Source organism: Nematostella vectensis, chromosome 10 (genome assembly GCF_932526225.1).
Source record: "Nematostella vectensis chromosome 10, jaNemVect1.1, whole genome shotgun sequence".
NCBI classification, from domain to species: domain Eukaryota; kingdom Metazoa; phylum Cnidaria; class Anthozoa; order Actiniaria; family Edwardsiidae; genus Nematostella; species Nematostella vectensis.
In genome coordinates, this window is record NC_064043.1 from 2,495,489 (window position 1) to 2,510,874 (window position 15,386).

The 15,386-nt window shown below is 45.2% G+C and overlaps 2 protein-coding genes across 7 annotated transcripts; one reads left to right on the forward strand and one right to left on the reverse strand.

Moving 5' to 3' along the window:
- Window positions 1–39: 39 nt before the first annotated feature.
- Window positions 40–4,098, forward strand: LOC5516501. Of its 4 annotated transcripts, none has more exons than XM_048733787.1 (6): window positions 40–58; window positions 912–975; window positions 1,156–1,509; window positions 1,997–2,335; window positions 2,977–3,283; window positions 3,515–4,098. In XM_048733787.1, the coding sequence occupies exons 2-5, from the start codon at window positions 945–947 to the stop codon at window positions 3,039–3,041; spliced, it is 789 nt and encodes a 262-aa protein (XP_048589744.1). In that variant the 5' UTR covers window positions 40–58; window positions 912–944; the 3' UTR covers window positions 3,042–3,283; window positions 3,515–4,098. The 4 variants fall into 4 exon arrangements, with proteins under 4 accessions (XP_048589744.1, XP_048589743.1, XP_048589745.1 ...); XM_048733786.1 differs by lacking the exon at window positions 40–58 and adding an exon at window positions 652–742; XM_048733788.1 differs by lacking the exon at window positions 40–58 and adding an exon at window positions 2,643–2,735 and having other exon boundaries at window positions 825–975.
- A 1,852-nt stretch (window positions 4,099–5,950) lies between these two features.
- On the reverse strand, window positions 5,951–10,676 carry LOC5516500 (Down syndrome cell adhesion molecule homolog). 3 transcript variants are annotated; one of them, XM_001636460.3, is made up of 6 exons: window positions 10,496–10,676; window positions 9,573–9,637; window positions 9,135–9,491; window positions 7,860–8,198; window positions 7,208–7,528; window positions 5,951–6,976 (listed from the first exon to the last, which is right to left on the reverse strand). In XM_001636460.3, exons 2-6 carry the CDS (start codon window positions 9,601–9,603, stop codon window positions 6,630–6,632), a joined length of 1,395 nt encoding a protein of 464 aa, XP_001636510.1. In that variant the 5' UTR covers window positions 9,604–9,637; window positions 10,496–10,676; the 3' UTR covers window positions 5,951–6,629. The 3 variants fall into 3 exon arrangements, with proteins under 3 accessions (XP_001636510.1, XP_032242208.1, XP_048589740.1); XM_032386317.2 differs by lacking the exon at window positions 10,496–10,676 and adding an exon at window positions 9,718–9,829; XM_048733783.1 differs by lacking the exon at window positions 10,496–10,676 and adding an exon at window positions 9,722–9,782.
- Window positions 10,677–15,386: the final 4,710 nt, after the last annotated feature.

Here is a 15,386-nt window from a genome sequence, read left to right on the forward strand (position 1 = left end):
CTCGGGCGCTAGAGAGACTAAAAATCGGTGCGGTCTAAAACTATGAAACGTGATGGATGTAAGTCTCTGGCACCCCCAGAGTGAGTGAAAATCAGACCGGTCTAAACTAGGATGCATGTATGTCTCGGACGGTACTAGGATGCGTGTTTGTTATTCTGATGGTTAGATCTGGGGCTCATCGTGTTTGTTATTCTGATGGTTAGATCTGGGGCTCATCTAGCGCAAACTCCGCTCTGATTTCCGATGGGCGAGCGTTTATAGGGATTTGCACTACGTTAATTAAACCATCTTTTCTGGATCTTCCGTATGCATGTGAGAATATTATTTGTTACTTTTTGGATGTAGTTTCCGATTACATTTTGATGCCTCTATGGGCTGTGCTCCAAATTCCATATCGTCATCAACATATTTACTCGCGTAAATAGAGAGGCTTTGTGATAAGTGTGTGATACTTCAAAATATGTTTTCCCGCGAAATAGCTCATTGTAATTTGGAGAAAAAAATTACTTTAAAAAATAACGGATAAAAGTTGCAAAGGTAATGTCGGACAAATGACATGCCAGTCAAGCGAATTTAAGCCAATCACAGCACTTCCGGAATGCATGACCCTCGTCTGTTCATAGCCACACGTGCACTTGAATGGTTTCTTATTCTCCGGGGGCCATTCAAGTGCTTATCTTGTCAATTGCGCACATGGCCGCGTTTTATTGTCATGTTTTTTGTCTATTCTAGTTTATTGCAGGTAGTGGTGTTTTTATTTTTTTTATTTCAAAGTAACGGTCCCTATGCTCAAATCTATTCTTTTGTTTCGGTTTGAAAGTTGAAAGACCATTGCGATTTAACACGTGTTTCGATTCAGTGTTTTGATTATCACCATTCCTACAATATAAAACCCTTGCTTCCATCCGCAGATCTTGCATTTGTTTTGATTCCAAGAAGAGAAGATGCAGTCGGCAAGAATTCTGATCATTTTAGGTAAGTAACGTAAAGAAACGTAATGGACGTTCTTGATGTGTTGTGACCCTGGTTTAAATTGGTAAAAAGTATCGGTGTTAAACATTTTATACCGTGTCCATGTACTTTTTATTTCATCTAATTCTTAATTCATATATAATAGTCTATCTAAATAATTTATTATCAATATTTACTTCCCAGGCCTCCTTGTTCCTCAGTGCGCATTGGGCGCCCCAACCCAACAAACAATGCAATTCCTCGAGGCCATGGGCAGCAAGTACAAAAACCCAACAGTTTACGCAGTTCGCTTAGACTCAGATGTCAGCTTAGACTGCGATACGAACGAGCGCTCAGTTGTGGTCACCCTGTGGCACAGGATGAGACCTTCTGATACCTTTAGGCAGGTTCCTGAACAGGAAGGAAAAGTGAACAAGAAAAAGCCTGGGAAATTCACCGTGCTCAAAGTCACTCTTGAAGACATAGGGTTCTATCAGTGTAGAGCTCTGAGTGATAGCAAACAAGAAATCACCAGGGATTTTGTTGTTATCATTTCTGGTAAGTGATGATCATAACGCATAATTGACTGCCCAATTAATAAATAAAATAAATAATAATAATAATGAAAAAAGCACTACCCCCCATTCAAGGTCGTATCTAGGAGGTTGGGGTGTGTGGCTATCCATCCCTTGTTCATGTTCAGGGGCAGATTCAGGGTACAAAGTAAGGATTTTAGAGAGGGGGTGTTTTTCTTCTTTGAATATCAGCCGTGACTTTACACACACAAAATATGCTGGTTTTGGAACCAAAACTATAGGAAAACTCTTCACAACTCTCACTTAAAAACACAAAACTAAACAACCTCGTGCTCACAGGACTGTCAATCAAACTAATACAGGAAAGTGGAAGCATTTTAGCAGAACATAAAAAAAATACTGCTCAGCCCACCCCTTGATCCACCAATGTCAGAAACTTTTACCATTAAAAATTTTGAATAAGAAATTCAAAACAAACTTCCCTGCTAACCTTCCCCCTAAACTTCCAGCTTCCCCAAGTCTGGTAATGTCCCCAGAGGTCCTCCTGGAACGCAAAGTGTCAGGCAGTAATGTTAGGATATCATGCGAAACTACTGCCAATCAGCGCATTAAGTGGTTCTATTACCCAACCAATGAAGACCCGTCACAGAAGCAGATGATTCAGCACTCTAACAAATACCATGTGTCTAGCATCACAGAAAGTGCTGGTTTTGGATCCATTAATGTCACAATAACCAAAAGCACTCTCACCATTGTCAACGCCCAGGTTTCTGAGAGCGGTCATTACGAATGCCGTCTAGGAAAACCGTTTGAATATCTGTACAGGAATAACCATCTAGTTGTAACAGGTGAGTCTGACAAATAGGTGCAGGTTATTATGATCAGTATAAACATGCGCGGAGACCCAGTGGACCCTAGCTTGCTATAGACAAGCCAGCCATTCTATTTAAGCTTTTTGGGGGTAGGGTAGGGGGTGCACTTCTAAGAAAGCCTGCGCAAATAATTATTTTCACCAGGCGGCATTAGTTAGAAAACCTATTTGAAGGTAAGATAACTGTTTACTAGGGGAAGCATTCCGTCGTTTTATTCTCCAGACGATAAAAAACTGAATTTAATCTTTTTAATAACTTTGCATTCGTTTGTATTATGCCCCAGACCCCACGCCACCACAGTGCTGAATAACGTATGCGCATGCGCGTTCTCTGGCGAAAACAAGCACAATCGTAGTGTTGAATCGTTCGAGAAAAGGTACGAAAGGCTGACTTCAGTCGCTGTTTTGACTAACTGTACAGCATTAAAACCATACTGTACAAACAATGACAGATTTGTTTGATAATGAGGGAGTCATAAAGAAAATTATAGCCTTAGGTTTGGTCTAGTTTTCTTAGCATTCGTCAAAATGTGACAGTTGCCGGTAAAATGCCGCCATTTTCAAAACAAAAGGGCTGGTTTAAACGCGCGGTACTGGAACTAGTCTTGCGTTTTTCAGCACTGGCGTACCAGCTCAGAAACCATCACGGCCACGCCCAATACCCCAGTCTTCCTCGGATGTAAGCCAAATGGTTACCCTAAACCCACGATTGAGTGGAAATATTTCCCGCGGATGAAAAAGGGTGTATCTATTAAACCGTGCACCCGTATCCACGTGGAAAGATGCACTGATGAGGACTTCATCCAAGCTACAGATGGTATCATAGTAGAGCGACCCGACGTCGACTATCACAGTGGAATGTTCCTCTGCATCTCCAACAATCCCTTCGGTACAGCACGAAAATACTTCGTAGTCAACGTACCACGTAAGTCTAACCCTAATAAGTCCTCTAGCAGGGAATAGTGAGCTAGCGCTCTAATGATTTGATAAGGGGGACTTGGGCCTAGGGAGGCGGTCAGGCTTCATGGGTGAGACACCGGACTGGGTATACTTATTTTGATACATCTATAGCTGTACATGACCAGTACCTGTAACGGGCCTGTCATGGCTTATTTTGTAAATTTAAGTTATTTCGTGTCATTATTTGTGTGTTTAGATGCCCCAGAGATAGACAGAACAAACACTCCGAAAGTCATCCTGCGAAAGCCCGGTCCATCTACATTTACTGTGTACTTTCAGCACCTCGGTTACCCTGAACCAAGGATTCGATGGGAAATGCAACCCTCTTGGTTTTATGGAAGTCCTGCGAACCCATCTATGTGGCGTCCTTTTGAGTCGTACGACAAGGCCGTCAGGCCAGAAGTACTCAAGAAACCCACAGAGGGAAGCTTATCAACTGTTGTGCGGATACCCTTCACCCTCAATATCGGGGCGTGGTTTAAGGTCACGGCGTCTAACGATGAGGGCTCTGACAGCTTAGAGGTTCTCTTTATTGGTCAGTAACTGAACTGAACAATACAGCGAGTGTAGGGACATACCAAGTGCTTTTACAAGTGTAGCACGGTCAAGTGAACATATCAAATGCTCTGACATGTGTTCTACATACAAAATCTTAGCCTCAGGTCATGCACAAACCCAGGATTTGTTTAAGTGTGAGGTACTCAGGTATAAATAAGAAAAGAAAAAGACTTGTTGGCGGAAGTACGCATGCGCCCTGTGACCAGCCTTACAAGCACAGCTGCATCCTAGTTTAGACCGGTCTGATTTTCACGCCCTCTAGGGGACGCCCGAGACATACATGCATCCTAGTTTAGACCGGTCTAATTCTCACTCACTCTAGGGAACGCCCGAGACATACATGCATCCTAGTTTAGACCGGTCTGATTTTCACTCCCTCTAGGGGACGCCCGAGACATACATGCATCCTAGTTTATACCGGTCTGATTTTCACTCCCTCTAGGGGATACGCCCGAGACGTACATGCATCCTAGTTTAGACCTCTCTGATTTTCACTCACTCTAGGGGACGCCAGAGACATACATGCATCCTAGTTTAGACCGGTCTGATTTTCACTCCCTCTAGGGGATACGCCCGAGACGTACATGCATCCTAGTTTACACCGGTCTGACTTTCACTCCCTCTAGGGACTCCCGAGACATACATGCATCCTAGTTTAGACCTCTCTGATTTTCACTCACTCTAGGGGACGCCCGAGACATACATGCATCCTAGTTTAGACCGGTCTGATTTTCACTCACTCTGGGGGACGCCCGAGACATACATGCATCCTAGTTTAGACCGGTCTGATTTTCACTCCCTCTAGGGGACGCCAGAGACATACATGCATCCTAGTTTAGACCGGTCTGATTTTCACTCCCTTTTGGGGACGCCAGAGACGTACATGCATCCTAGTTGATACCGGTCTGATTTTCACTCCCTCTAGGGGACGCCATAGACATACATGCATCCTAGTTTAGACCGGTCTGATTTTCACTCCCTTTTGGGGACGCCAGAGACGTACATGCATCCTAGTTTATACCGGTCTGATTTTCACTCCCTCTAGGGGACGCCATAGACATACATGCATCCTAGTTTAGACCGGTCTGATTTTCACTTCCTCTAGGGGACGCCCGAGACATACATGCATCCTAGTTTAGACCGGTCTGATTTTCACTCCCTCTAGGGGACGCCAGAGACGTACATGCATCCTAGTTTAGACCGGTCTGATTTTTACTCCCTCTAGGGGACGCCATAGACATACATGCATCCTAGTTTAGACCGGTCTGATTTTCACTCCCTTTAGGGGACGCCCGAGACATACATGCATCCTAGTTTAGACCGGTCTGATTTTTATTCTCTCTGGGGACGCCAGAGACGTACATGCATCCTAGTTTAGACCGGTCTGATTTTTACTCCCTCTTGGGGACGCCCAAGACATACATGCATCCTAGTTTAGACCGGTGTGATTTTCACTCCCTCTTGGGGACGCCAGAGACGTACATGCATCCTAGTTTAGACCGGTCTGATTTTCACTCCCTCTAGGGGACGCCCAAGACATACATGCATCCTAGTTTAGACCGGTCTGATTTTCACTCACTCTAGGGGATACGCCCGAGACGTACATGCATCCTAGTTTAGACCGGTCTGATTTTCACTCCCTCTGGGGGACGCCCCCCATGTCTTATGTCTCTGGCGTCCCCTAGAGGGAGTGAAAATCAGACCGGTCTAAACTAGGATGCATGTACGTCTCGGGCGTATGCCCTAGAGGGAGTGAAAATCAGACCTGTCTAAAATAGGATGCATGTACGTCTCTGGCGTCCCCTAGAGGGAGTGAAAATCAGACCGGTCTAAAATAGGATGCATGTACGTCTCTGGCGTCCCCTAGAGTGGGTAAAAATCAGACCGGTCTATAGCTTCTTCTCATTTTCAGCGCTGAATGTTCATACGCTTCTACGAGGATGGTGTGTGTGAATAAGACAAGTATGTTGCACTGCTCTGCGCGTACGGTAGTTGACGATCTTGCTCTAGCTAACCGTGATTTTGAATTTTTAGCATAAAAAAATTTAATGCTAGATCAGTCAGATTTTAAATATAGGGTTACATAGTTTAATGGTCCATTATTCAGTTAATATTTACAGTATAATGATATATATAATTAATAAACGGTATTTACAATAAATATGAAATGCTATTAAAAATGCGAGCGCCTGAACTGCTAACAGTTTGTGTTCAACGTACTTCAGAAAAAGGCCGTAAAATACGGATACACTAAAACTGCGCACAATTGCTTGTCGGGCTTTTGGTAACTCCTAGCAACTAGAATGAAGTTTAGAGGCATAAAATGTATACAACAGTAACAAGTTCGCAAATCGCTGGACAAAAAAAGTTTTTTTTAAGATTAGTCCTTGTTTGCGATAGCGAAAGTCAATTTCTTTCTGAGGAGGAGGGCTTGATGATTCCCTTCATTAATCGATCCTCAAGCCAGTGCGAATTTAATGGTTTTATGCAAAGATTAAGGAATCTTTACTAATTGTAGCTGTGCTTGTAAGGCTGGTCACAGGGCGCATGCGTACTTCCGCCAACAAGTCTTTTTCTTTTCTTATTTATACCTGAGTACCTCACACTTAAACAAACCCTGGGTTTGTACATGACCTGAGGCTAGGATTTTGTATGTAGAACACATGTCAGACCATTTGATATGTTCACTTGACCGTGCTACACTTGTAAAAGCACTTGGTATGTCCCTACACTCGCTGTGTTGTTCAGTTCAGTTACTGACCAATAAAGAGAACCTCTAAGCTGTCCGAGCCTTCATCGTTAGACGCCGTGACCTTAAACCACGCCCCGATATTGAGGGTGAAGGGTATACGCACAACAGTTGATAAGCTTCCCTCTGTGGGTTTCTTGAGTACTTCTGGCCTGACGGCCTTGTCGTACGACTCAAAAGGACGCCACATAGATGGGTTCGCAGGACTTCCATAAAACCACGAGGGTTGCATTTCCCATCGAATACTTGGTTCAGGGTAACCGAGGTGCTTAAAGTACACAGTAAATGTAGATGGACCGGGCTTCCGCAGGATGACTTTCGGAGTGTTTGCTCTGTCTATCTCTGGGGCATCTAAACACACAAATAATGACACGAAATAACTTAAATTTACAAAATAAGCCATGACAGGCCCGTTACAGGTACTGGTCATGTACAGCTATAGATGTATCAAAATAAGTATACCCAGTCCGGTGTCTCACCCATGAAGCCTGACCGCCTCCCTAGGCCCAAGTCCCCCTTATCAAATCATTAGAGCGCTAGCTCACTATTCCCTGCTAGAGGACTTATTAGGGTTAGACTTACGTGGTACGTTGACTACGAAGTATTTTCGTGCTGTACCGAAGGGATTGTTGGAGATGCAGAGGAACATTCCACTGTGATAGTCGACGTCGGGTCGCTCTACTATGATACCATCTGTAGCTTGGATGAAGTCCTCATCAGTGCATCTTTCCACGTGGATACGGGTGCACGGTTTAATAGATACACCCTTTTTCATCCGCGGGAAATATTTCCACTCAATCGTGGGTTTAGGGTAACCATTTGGCTTACATCCGAGGAAGACTGGGGTATTGGGCGTGGCCGTGATGGTTTCTGAGCTGGTACTGAATATTGGTGGCGTGGGGTCTGGGGCATAATACAAACGAATGCAAAGTTATTAAAAAGATTAAATGCAGTTTTCATCGTCTGGAGAATAAAAGGACGGAATGCTTCCCCTAGTAAACAGTTATCTTTATTCAGAGAGGGTCACATTATAACCTTCAAATAGGTTTTCTAACTAATGCCTCCTGGTGAAAATAATAATTTGCGCTGGCTACCGTAGGAATGGACCCCCCTACCCTACCCCCCAAAAAGCTTAGATAGAATGGCTGGCTTGTCCATAGCAAGCTAGGGTCCACTGGGTCTCCGCGCATGTTTATACTGATCATAATAACCTTTACCTATTTGTCAGACTCACCTGTTACAACTAGATGGTTATTCCTGTACAGGTATTCAAACGGTTTTCCTAGACTGCATTCGTAATGACCGCTCTGGGCGACCTGGGCGTTGACAATGGTGAGAGTGCTATTCCACACGGTGACATTGCTGAACCCATAATCAACATTCGTATTTACGTTCGTTACGTGGTAATTGCGCGATCGTCGGATCCTCTGCTTCTGTGACGGGTCTTGATTGGTGGAGTAATAGAACCATTTGATGCGCTTATTGGCAGTAGTTTCGCATGATATCCTAACATCACTGCCTGACACTTTGCGTTCCAGGAGGACCTCTGGGGACATCACCAGACTTGGGGAAGCTGGAAGTTTAAAAAAGGTGGATGTAAGGACATGACAGAAAAACCATGAATATGCGCAATTCGAAGAGATAGATAAAGAAGATAAAATTTCTTACAATGGCCATAAGTTCCTTGTATTCCGGACTGATTTTCCCTTTTTAAAACACAAATAACGTGAAGCCGAAATGCACATACCCAGATTTTGGCTTTTTAAGAAAATTTTTTCTTGATCATCCTTGCGCTATGTTTGAGCTCAGGGACGAAAACCTCAAATTTTCAATGTCACTTTACAAAAAGTCGCATCAATTAAAAAAGTCGCATTTGATATTTTGTTTGATATTACTCACTAAGTACTAAGGGGAATTTTCAGCCTTATTTGATGTGAAATGAGCTTATTGGAAACGTCAAGTCATGTTTTTCCGTCATGTCGGATGTAACCAAGTTGGAAAAAGGAGTGATTGTGTCTAAAGGGTAGAGCTGACATCTATTATACGAAATTAACACCCATGCAATCAAACGCGAAAAAATGAAAAATAAAGAGTACGCGATTTTTAAAATGAAGTGCTTTTAAGTAACTCTTAAAAAGCAGGTGAATTAATGAATACCTAATCGCTAATTTGTATTTAGGTTTATTCCAAAGTTTGATCTAAAAGTGCTTCAGTTATAAAAAGACGTTGAAACAAGTACAGCGTCAGTTATTCAAAAGACGTTGAAACAAGTACATGCACCTGCCAACCATGAATAGAACATTGGCGATCCGATCGAAGCACTTTTTCAATTTTTTTTCATTCAACTTGAGGGTCTCAATGGAATGAGGGAGGGGAGGGGGGGGTGGCAGTCATAGGTATCATATGGAGAAAGTATAATATTTGGTGAAAGTTACAGGTGGTTTAATAGAACTTTACGGTGTGCGTTACAGAATACAACTAGTTAATCCAGGCATTGTGTGTCACTCACCAGCCGTTAGAACAATGACAAAATCCCTGGTGATTTCTTGTTTGCTATCACTCAGAGCTCTACACTGATAGAACCCTATGTCTTCAAGAGTGACTTTGAGCACGGTGAATTTCCCGGGCTTTTTCTTGTTCACTTTTCCTTCCTGTTCAGGAACCTGCCTGAAGGTATCAGAAGGTCTCATCCTGTGCCACAGGGTGACCACAACTGAGCGCTCGTTCGTATCGCAGTCTAAGCTGACATCTGAGTCTAAGCGAACTGCGTAAACTGTTGGGTTTTTGTACTTGCTGCCCATGGCCTCGAGGAATTGCATTGCTTGTTGAGTTGGGGCGCCCAATGCGCACTGAGCAACAAGGAGGCCTGGAAATAAAAACAACTATATTTTATCAAGTCTCTCAACTTTAAGTCTGCGTGGTGAAAAACGTCTCATCCATCTCTTACCTAAAATTATGAAAAGCCCTGCCGACTGCATCTTTTCTTCTTGGGATCAAAAACAAATGCGAGATCTGTGGGTTAGACAATACAAATCAGGTAATCAGCAAATGCTGAAGCAGGGCTTGTTGAAGGTACTATGATATGAGTTTACCAACAATTTTCACGTCCACTATCTGTGCGCTAAAGGTTTAAGATACGGCAGTTAGCTTTTGAATGTTTAATAGAGCATGGCATTCGTAGACCGTTGCGTTTGACATGAAAAAATAACAATGACTGTATTAAATCATCCCGCCAAACCAAACAAAACAAACACTTTTGTAACGCGACCATGTGCGCAATTGACAAAATGCACTCAATTGGTCCCCAGGGAGAAGAAACTATTAATGTGCACGTGTGAATATGAGCAAACAACGAATATATTTCTAACGGAAATTTCTAGTCTAAATTTAGCCGCTCGTACTAAACATCTCGGGTCATGCATTCCGGAAGTGCTGTGATTGGCCTAAAAATTGATTGATTGGCATGTCATTTGTCCGACATTACGACAGGGATGTAACGTCATCTGCCATTTTCGACATTTTTCATCGTTACAAGATCTTATGAATAAAATATCATTCCAAGAATGTCGCACATAAGACACTTTAATTACTTGGAATGTTGACGATGCGTCACTTAGGGCACAGGCGATTCAGGCGACGAAATGTTGTCATTTGAAACTGAATTGAGGAAAAAGCCAAAAGACAACAAATATTTCCCAAATACAGAGGTAGAGATTTATTAGAAGAAATGCGATATCGACCTAAAACCATGTATACCCGCAAGCTTTAGAGAATACTAAAGTCAGTGCGGTGTTTTACGTGCATTCTTAGCGTTTAGTATCAACCCCCTAGGATGCTGGCCATTTCAATAAAAACATGCATTTAACTCACCTAGCTGATAATAAACTTGCGCTGGTTTTACACCGTTTAGAATCTCACGTTTTGTATCTTGTGCTTGTATTCGTGTGGTTAGAATCTCACGTTCTGTATCTTGTGCTGTTCGGATCGTGTCCGCGATATTCGTCTACACGCTGTCGTCTTCAAAGTATATATACACAGATCAGTTCCGGGCAGTCATGGAATATCAGGGTATATCCCCCCCATGTGACCTCACCGCCCACCTATGACGTCACAGGATCGCCACGAGGCGCGGTGAATTAGTCACAGCACAACCTCGGTAAACCTTTAGATATCGGCGTGATTATGCGCCTTGTTAGCGGCTCTGCGCTCTCGTTGGCATGATCAACCTTATCGACCTCATTACTAGAGCACTGTTTAAACTCACATTGCACTTGAAATCTCGATTATCAGAAGCTCATTTCCTCAGCTCCCCCGTCGATTGGAGTACATTTCCTAGAGAGTTTAGCTACCGGAAGGTTCTCATTTGTGCTTGAAAATTATTTGGCGTCATAAAAAAAAAAAGAACGCATAGAGAGCAAACTAATTACCGCAACTATAGAAATGATTTCGACTGTTAACAGTCTCTATCATAATTAACAACAAAAACACCACTCCCTATGACGTGAAGTCTTTCGCAACTGCGCTTTATTCTGGACAAATTTGACAAGGTCCATTTGACAACCACGCAAGAAATAAGTATGACGCTGGATATTACACTTGGATTGGACAGGTTTCGATAAAGGCTTGAAAATCAATGTCAATATTTGGGCTGCCTCTAGAAGGGCCTCCTAAGATCATTTCCGCCGATATGAAGGTTTTGGCTGATGCATCGAGTTGATTTGGATGAGCTGAAAGCGTTCCAGAAAGCGTTGATAACGAGAAAAGTATCCTTCAAGTACTCGCCTGCTTGCAGGCGTTTACCCGGTGTTTTTTTCGCTATGCCTTAGGTCGTGGTCGCCATCTTGTTTTTGGCAAAACACCGTAAACATAGCGAAAAACACACCGGGTTGACGCCTGCAAGCAGGCTATTCAAGTACATTCATTGTTAAAGCCCTGAGATGGCTATATCCGGCGCATGTAGTTGCCGAGATAAGATGACATTGATTGGTCCTTTCGATGCAATGTTGCACCCGCTCCACAGGAGAGAAAAGGGTATCAGGGAAGGGCTTTTTCCAAGGCAGAATTTGCAAACATAATATGCGTTTGCATCCGAGAAAGAGAGAACTTGTTGAAGACATTTCAAGAATCCGATATAACCATAAGTATGTAGTTATGAGGATGGACCGAACGGAATTTATTGTCATCATTTTTACAAGAGTTCTCTCCTTGATTGAAAAATGATCTTAAAATGTCGATAAACATGTCCTAAGAAAAATAAAAGCGCAACTTCTTGCATCTTATGCTCCATCTGCCTATCCCCCGCTGCTCAATTCGCACCCTAGAACTCGGCATGTCAACACTGCGTAGATGCTATGTAAGAAAGAACTCGCATGTCAACACTGGGTAGATGATATGTAATAAAGTTTTTCATAAGGTTTGAGGGCTCTTTAAATGGATTTACCAATTACTCATTTTTCTAAAAGGGCCATGAGAAATGCGGAACTCAGGATATCGATACTTTATATGGCCAACATGTAGAACGAGCACTTCCTCCTACGCATGACGAATAACGCAAAATTGACCGCGCGTGACATCTGTCACGTAACACGTGTAGCGCGCAAAGACATTGGCTTGTTATGGCCAGTGCTGGGGGTCAGCAGGGCTCGTCTTCTCATTACGGACACACACAAAGTGTTGTCGTTGCTCCCGTCTTGTTCCTTTCGTAAATTTCCTGCGCACGAGCTTTGCACGGACCCGGACCCGATCCTGCCTTCCTGAGTTTACGGCGCCGAAAAACCGCGAAAGGGCGGATTGCCGCGCAAATCTCTCGATCAGAATTTCTTGGCAAACGTCGGGTGAATGAAAGTTTGGTCTTAAATTAAGGAAACAGTTGGTTTATTTTCCAAGGACTGTCTTCTTCCCGTCTGTTTACGGGGGAATTTCCCTTACCTCTCCTCCCCCGTAAAACACGATCTACTCCCATTTCCATGCCTAGTTGGGGATTTGAAACTGCCAGGTTCTCATGCCGGATTATTGCAGCTCGACACAGGATAACAGAGGAAATGTTTTAGGAATGTCCCGAGCCCGGCTATTCCCACACCAGGTCAGAGCACACACAGACCCAAGACAGGGACTAGAATTGCATTCTCCTTACAAAACAAAGTTAAATGACGTGTACGAGAAATGTTTATTCGCCATGCATTCGCCGCTACGTGTGTCGGTAGTTAGCCCTTCATTAGTGTCAAACTCCTGTGCTGAAGAGCACGCTTGAGAGGGTCACACTTTGACCTTGCTGGTTTCGCATAGTGCGCGTTCTTTTCCCGTCAGCACAGTCAGTCCCGGATATTGGACAGGAAGTCTTTGAAATTGTTGCGATTTTGAAGAAAGCTGGCGCGCTTGAGAAGCTTTGATGCGCTGTGATTATAACCACAGTTTTACAGTTTTTTTAGTCACGATTGGTAAAAAGAACTATTAGTTATTAGTTAATATGCACCATGCCGTTCAAGCCCCCCCCCCCCCCCTTCTCTCTATGGCCTTGTGTCTTGTCAGAACACCATATATGGTGTTCTTTCTCATAGGTGTGGCGAGAAGGATTAGCAGCTCGTTGAGTCGCGGTTAAACAACTGTATGAAGACTGCAGCCCAATCCCCAGGGGTTGAATCTCAAGCAGAAACAGAGCAAGCTGTGTCAAGGGTACAGAGTAACGGCTCGTCATCAACAACTTGCTCCCGTTAAACAACCTCTATCAGCTGCCATTTTGTCATCCTAGAACGTACCAGGTGCGAAAAAGCATCCATTTCCATCGGCTGATTTGGGGAAGCCCATGCGATAATTTTTATTAAATTTGGTTAAGTATTAGACTTTGTTTTTAGATGGATATTTCGCGATTCCATCCCGCGGGATCTCACAGACGCGTTCACCCCTCCATCCCGCGGGATCTCACAGACGTGTGTGCCCTTCCATCCCGCGGAATCTCACAGACGTGTGTACCCTTCCATCCCGCGGGATCTCACAGACGTGTGTACCCCTCCATCCCGCGGGATCTCACAGACGTGTGTAACCCTCCATCCCGCGGGATCTCACAGACGCGTTCACCCCTCCATCCCGCGGGATCTCAAAGACGTGTGTAACCCTCCATCCCGCGGGATCTCACAGACGTGTGTACCCTTCCATCCCGCGGGATTTCACAGACGCGTTACCCCTCCATCCCGCGGGATTTCACAGACGCGTCACCCCTCCATCCCGCGGGATTTCACAGACGCGTTCACCCCTCCATCCCGCGGGATCTCACAGACGCGTTCACCCCTCCATCCCGCGGGATCTCACAGTCGCGTTCACCCCTCCATCCCGCGGGATCTCACAGACGCGTTCACCCCTCCATCCCGCGGGATCTCACAGACGCGTTCACCCCTCCATCCCGCGGGATCTCACAGACGTGTGTACCCCTCCATCCCGCGGGATTTCACAGACGCGTTCACCCCTCCATCCCGCGGGATCTCACAGACGCGTTCACCCCTCCATTCCGCGGGATCTAACAGACGCGTTCACCCCTCCATCCCGCGGGATCTCACAGACGCGTTCACCCCTCCATCCCGCGGGATCTCACAGACGTTTGTACCCCTCCATCCCGCGGGATCTCACAGACGTGTATACCCTTCCATCCCGCGGGATCTCAAAGACGTGTAAATCCTTCCATCCTGGGGGATCTCACAGACGTGTATACCCTTCCATCCCGCGGGATCTCAAAGACATGTAAATCCTTCCATCCCGGGGGATCTCACAGACGTGTATACTTTTCCATCCCGCGGGATCTCAAAGACGTGTATAGCCTTCCATCCCGCGGGATCTAACAGACGCGTTCACCCCTCCATTCCGCGGGATCTAACAGACGCGTTCACCCATCTATCCCGCGGGATTTCACAGACGCGTCACCCCTCCATCCCGCGGGATCTCACAGACGCGTCACCCCTCCATCCCGCGGGATTTCACAGACGCGTCACCCCTCCATCCCGCGGGATTTCACAGACGCGTCATCCCTCCATCCCGCGGGATCTCACAGACGTGTGTACCCCTCCATCCCGCGGGATCTCACAGACGCGTTCACCCCTCCATCCCGCGGGATCTCAAAGACGTGTGTAACCCTCCATCCCGCGGGATCTTACAGACGTGTGTACCCTTCCATCCCGCGGGATTTCACAGACGCGTCACCCCTCCATCCCGCGGGATCTCACAGGCGCGTTCACCCCTCTATCCCGCGGGATCTCACAGGCGTTCATCACTCCATCCCGCGGGATCTCAAAGACGTTTGTACCCCTCCATCCCGCGGATCTCAAAGACGTGTATACCCTTCCATCCCGCGGGATCTCAAAGACGTGTATAGCCTTCCATCCCGCGGGATCTCAAAGACGCGTACAGACATCCATCCCGCGGGAACTTCATCCTCCCACGGGCCTTACAAAGACTTTCATACTACAAACCCCACGAGCTCTTACAGACTTCCGTCCGTCCTTCGTGTTCAAAAGTGCTTCCAGTTCTAAATGTGTTTATTAGGAGCGTGCTCCTTGTGCCGAGTGCATGGGACCACGCGTGTTTCACCTCGTGCCGTGCGTGGCACGCGCGTTTCACTTACCGCAGAGTCATCACTGGTCTGGATGGGGAAGTCTACATGTCGGTAGTCAGTTAAAATTTCCATAATTTGTCGGTAGTCGGTAAGAATTATCTGTCTTTGTCGGTAGTCGGTGAACTAAGCTAGTATTCGCTTTTGTACCAGATTTCATGTATA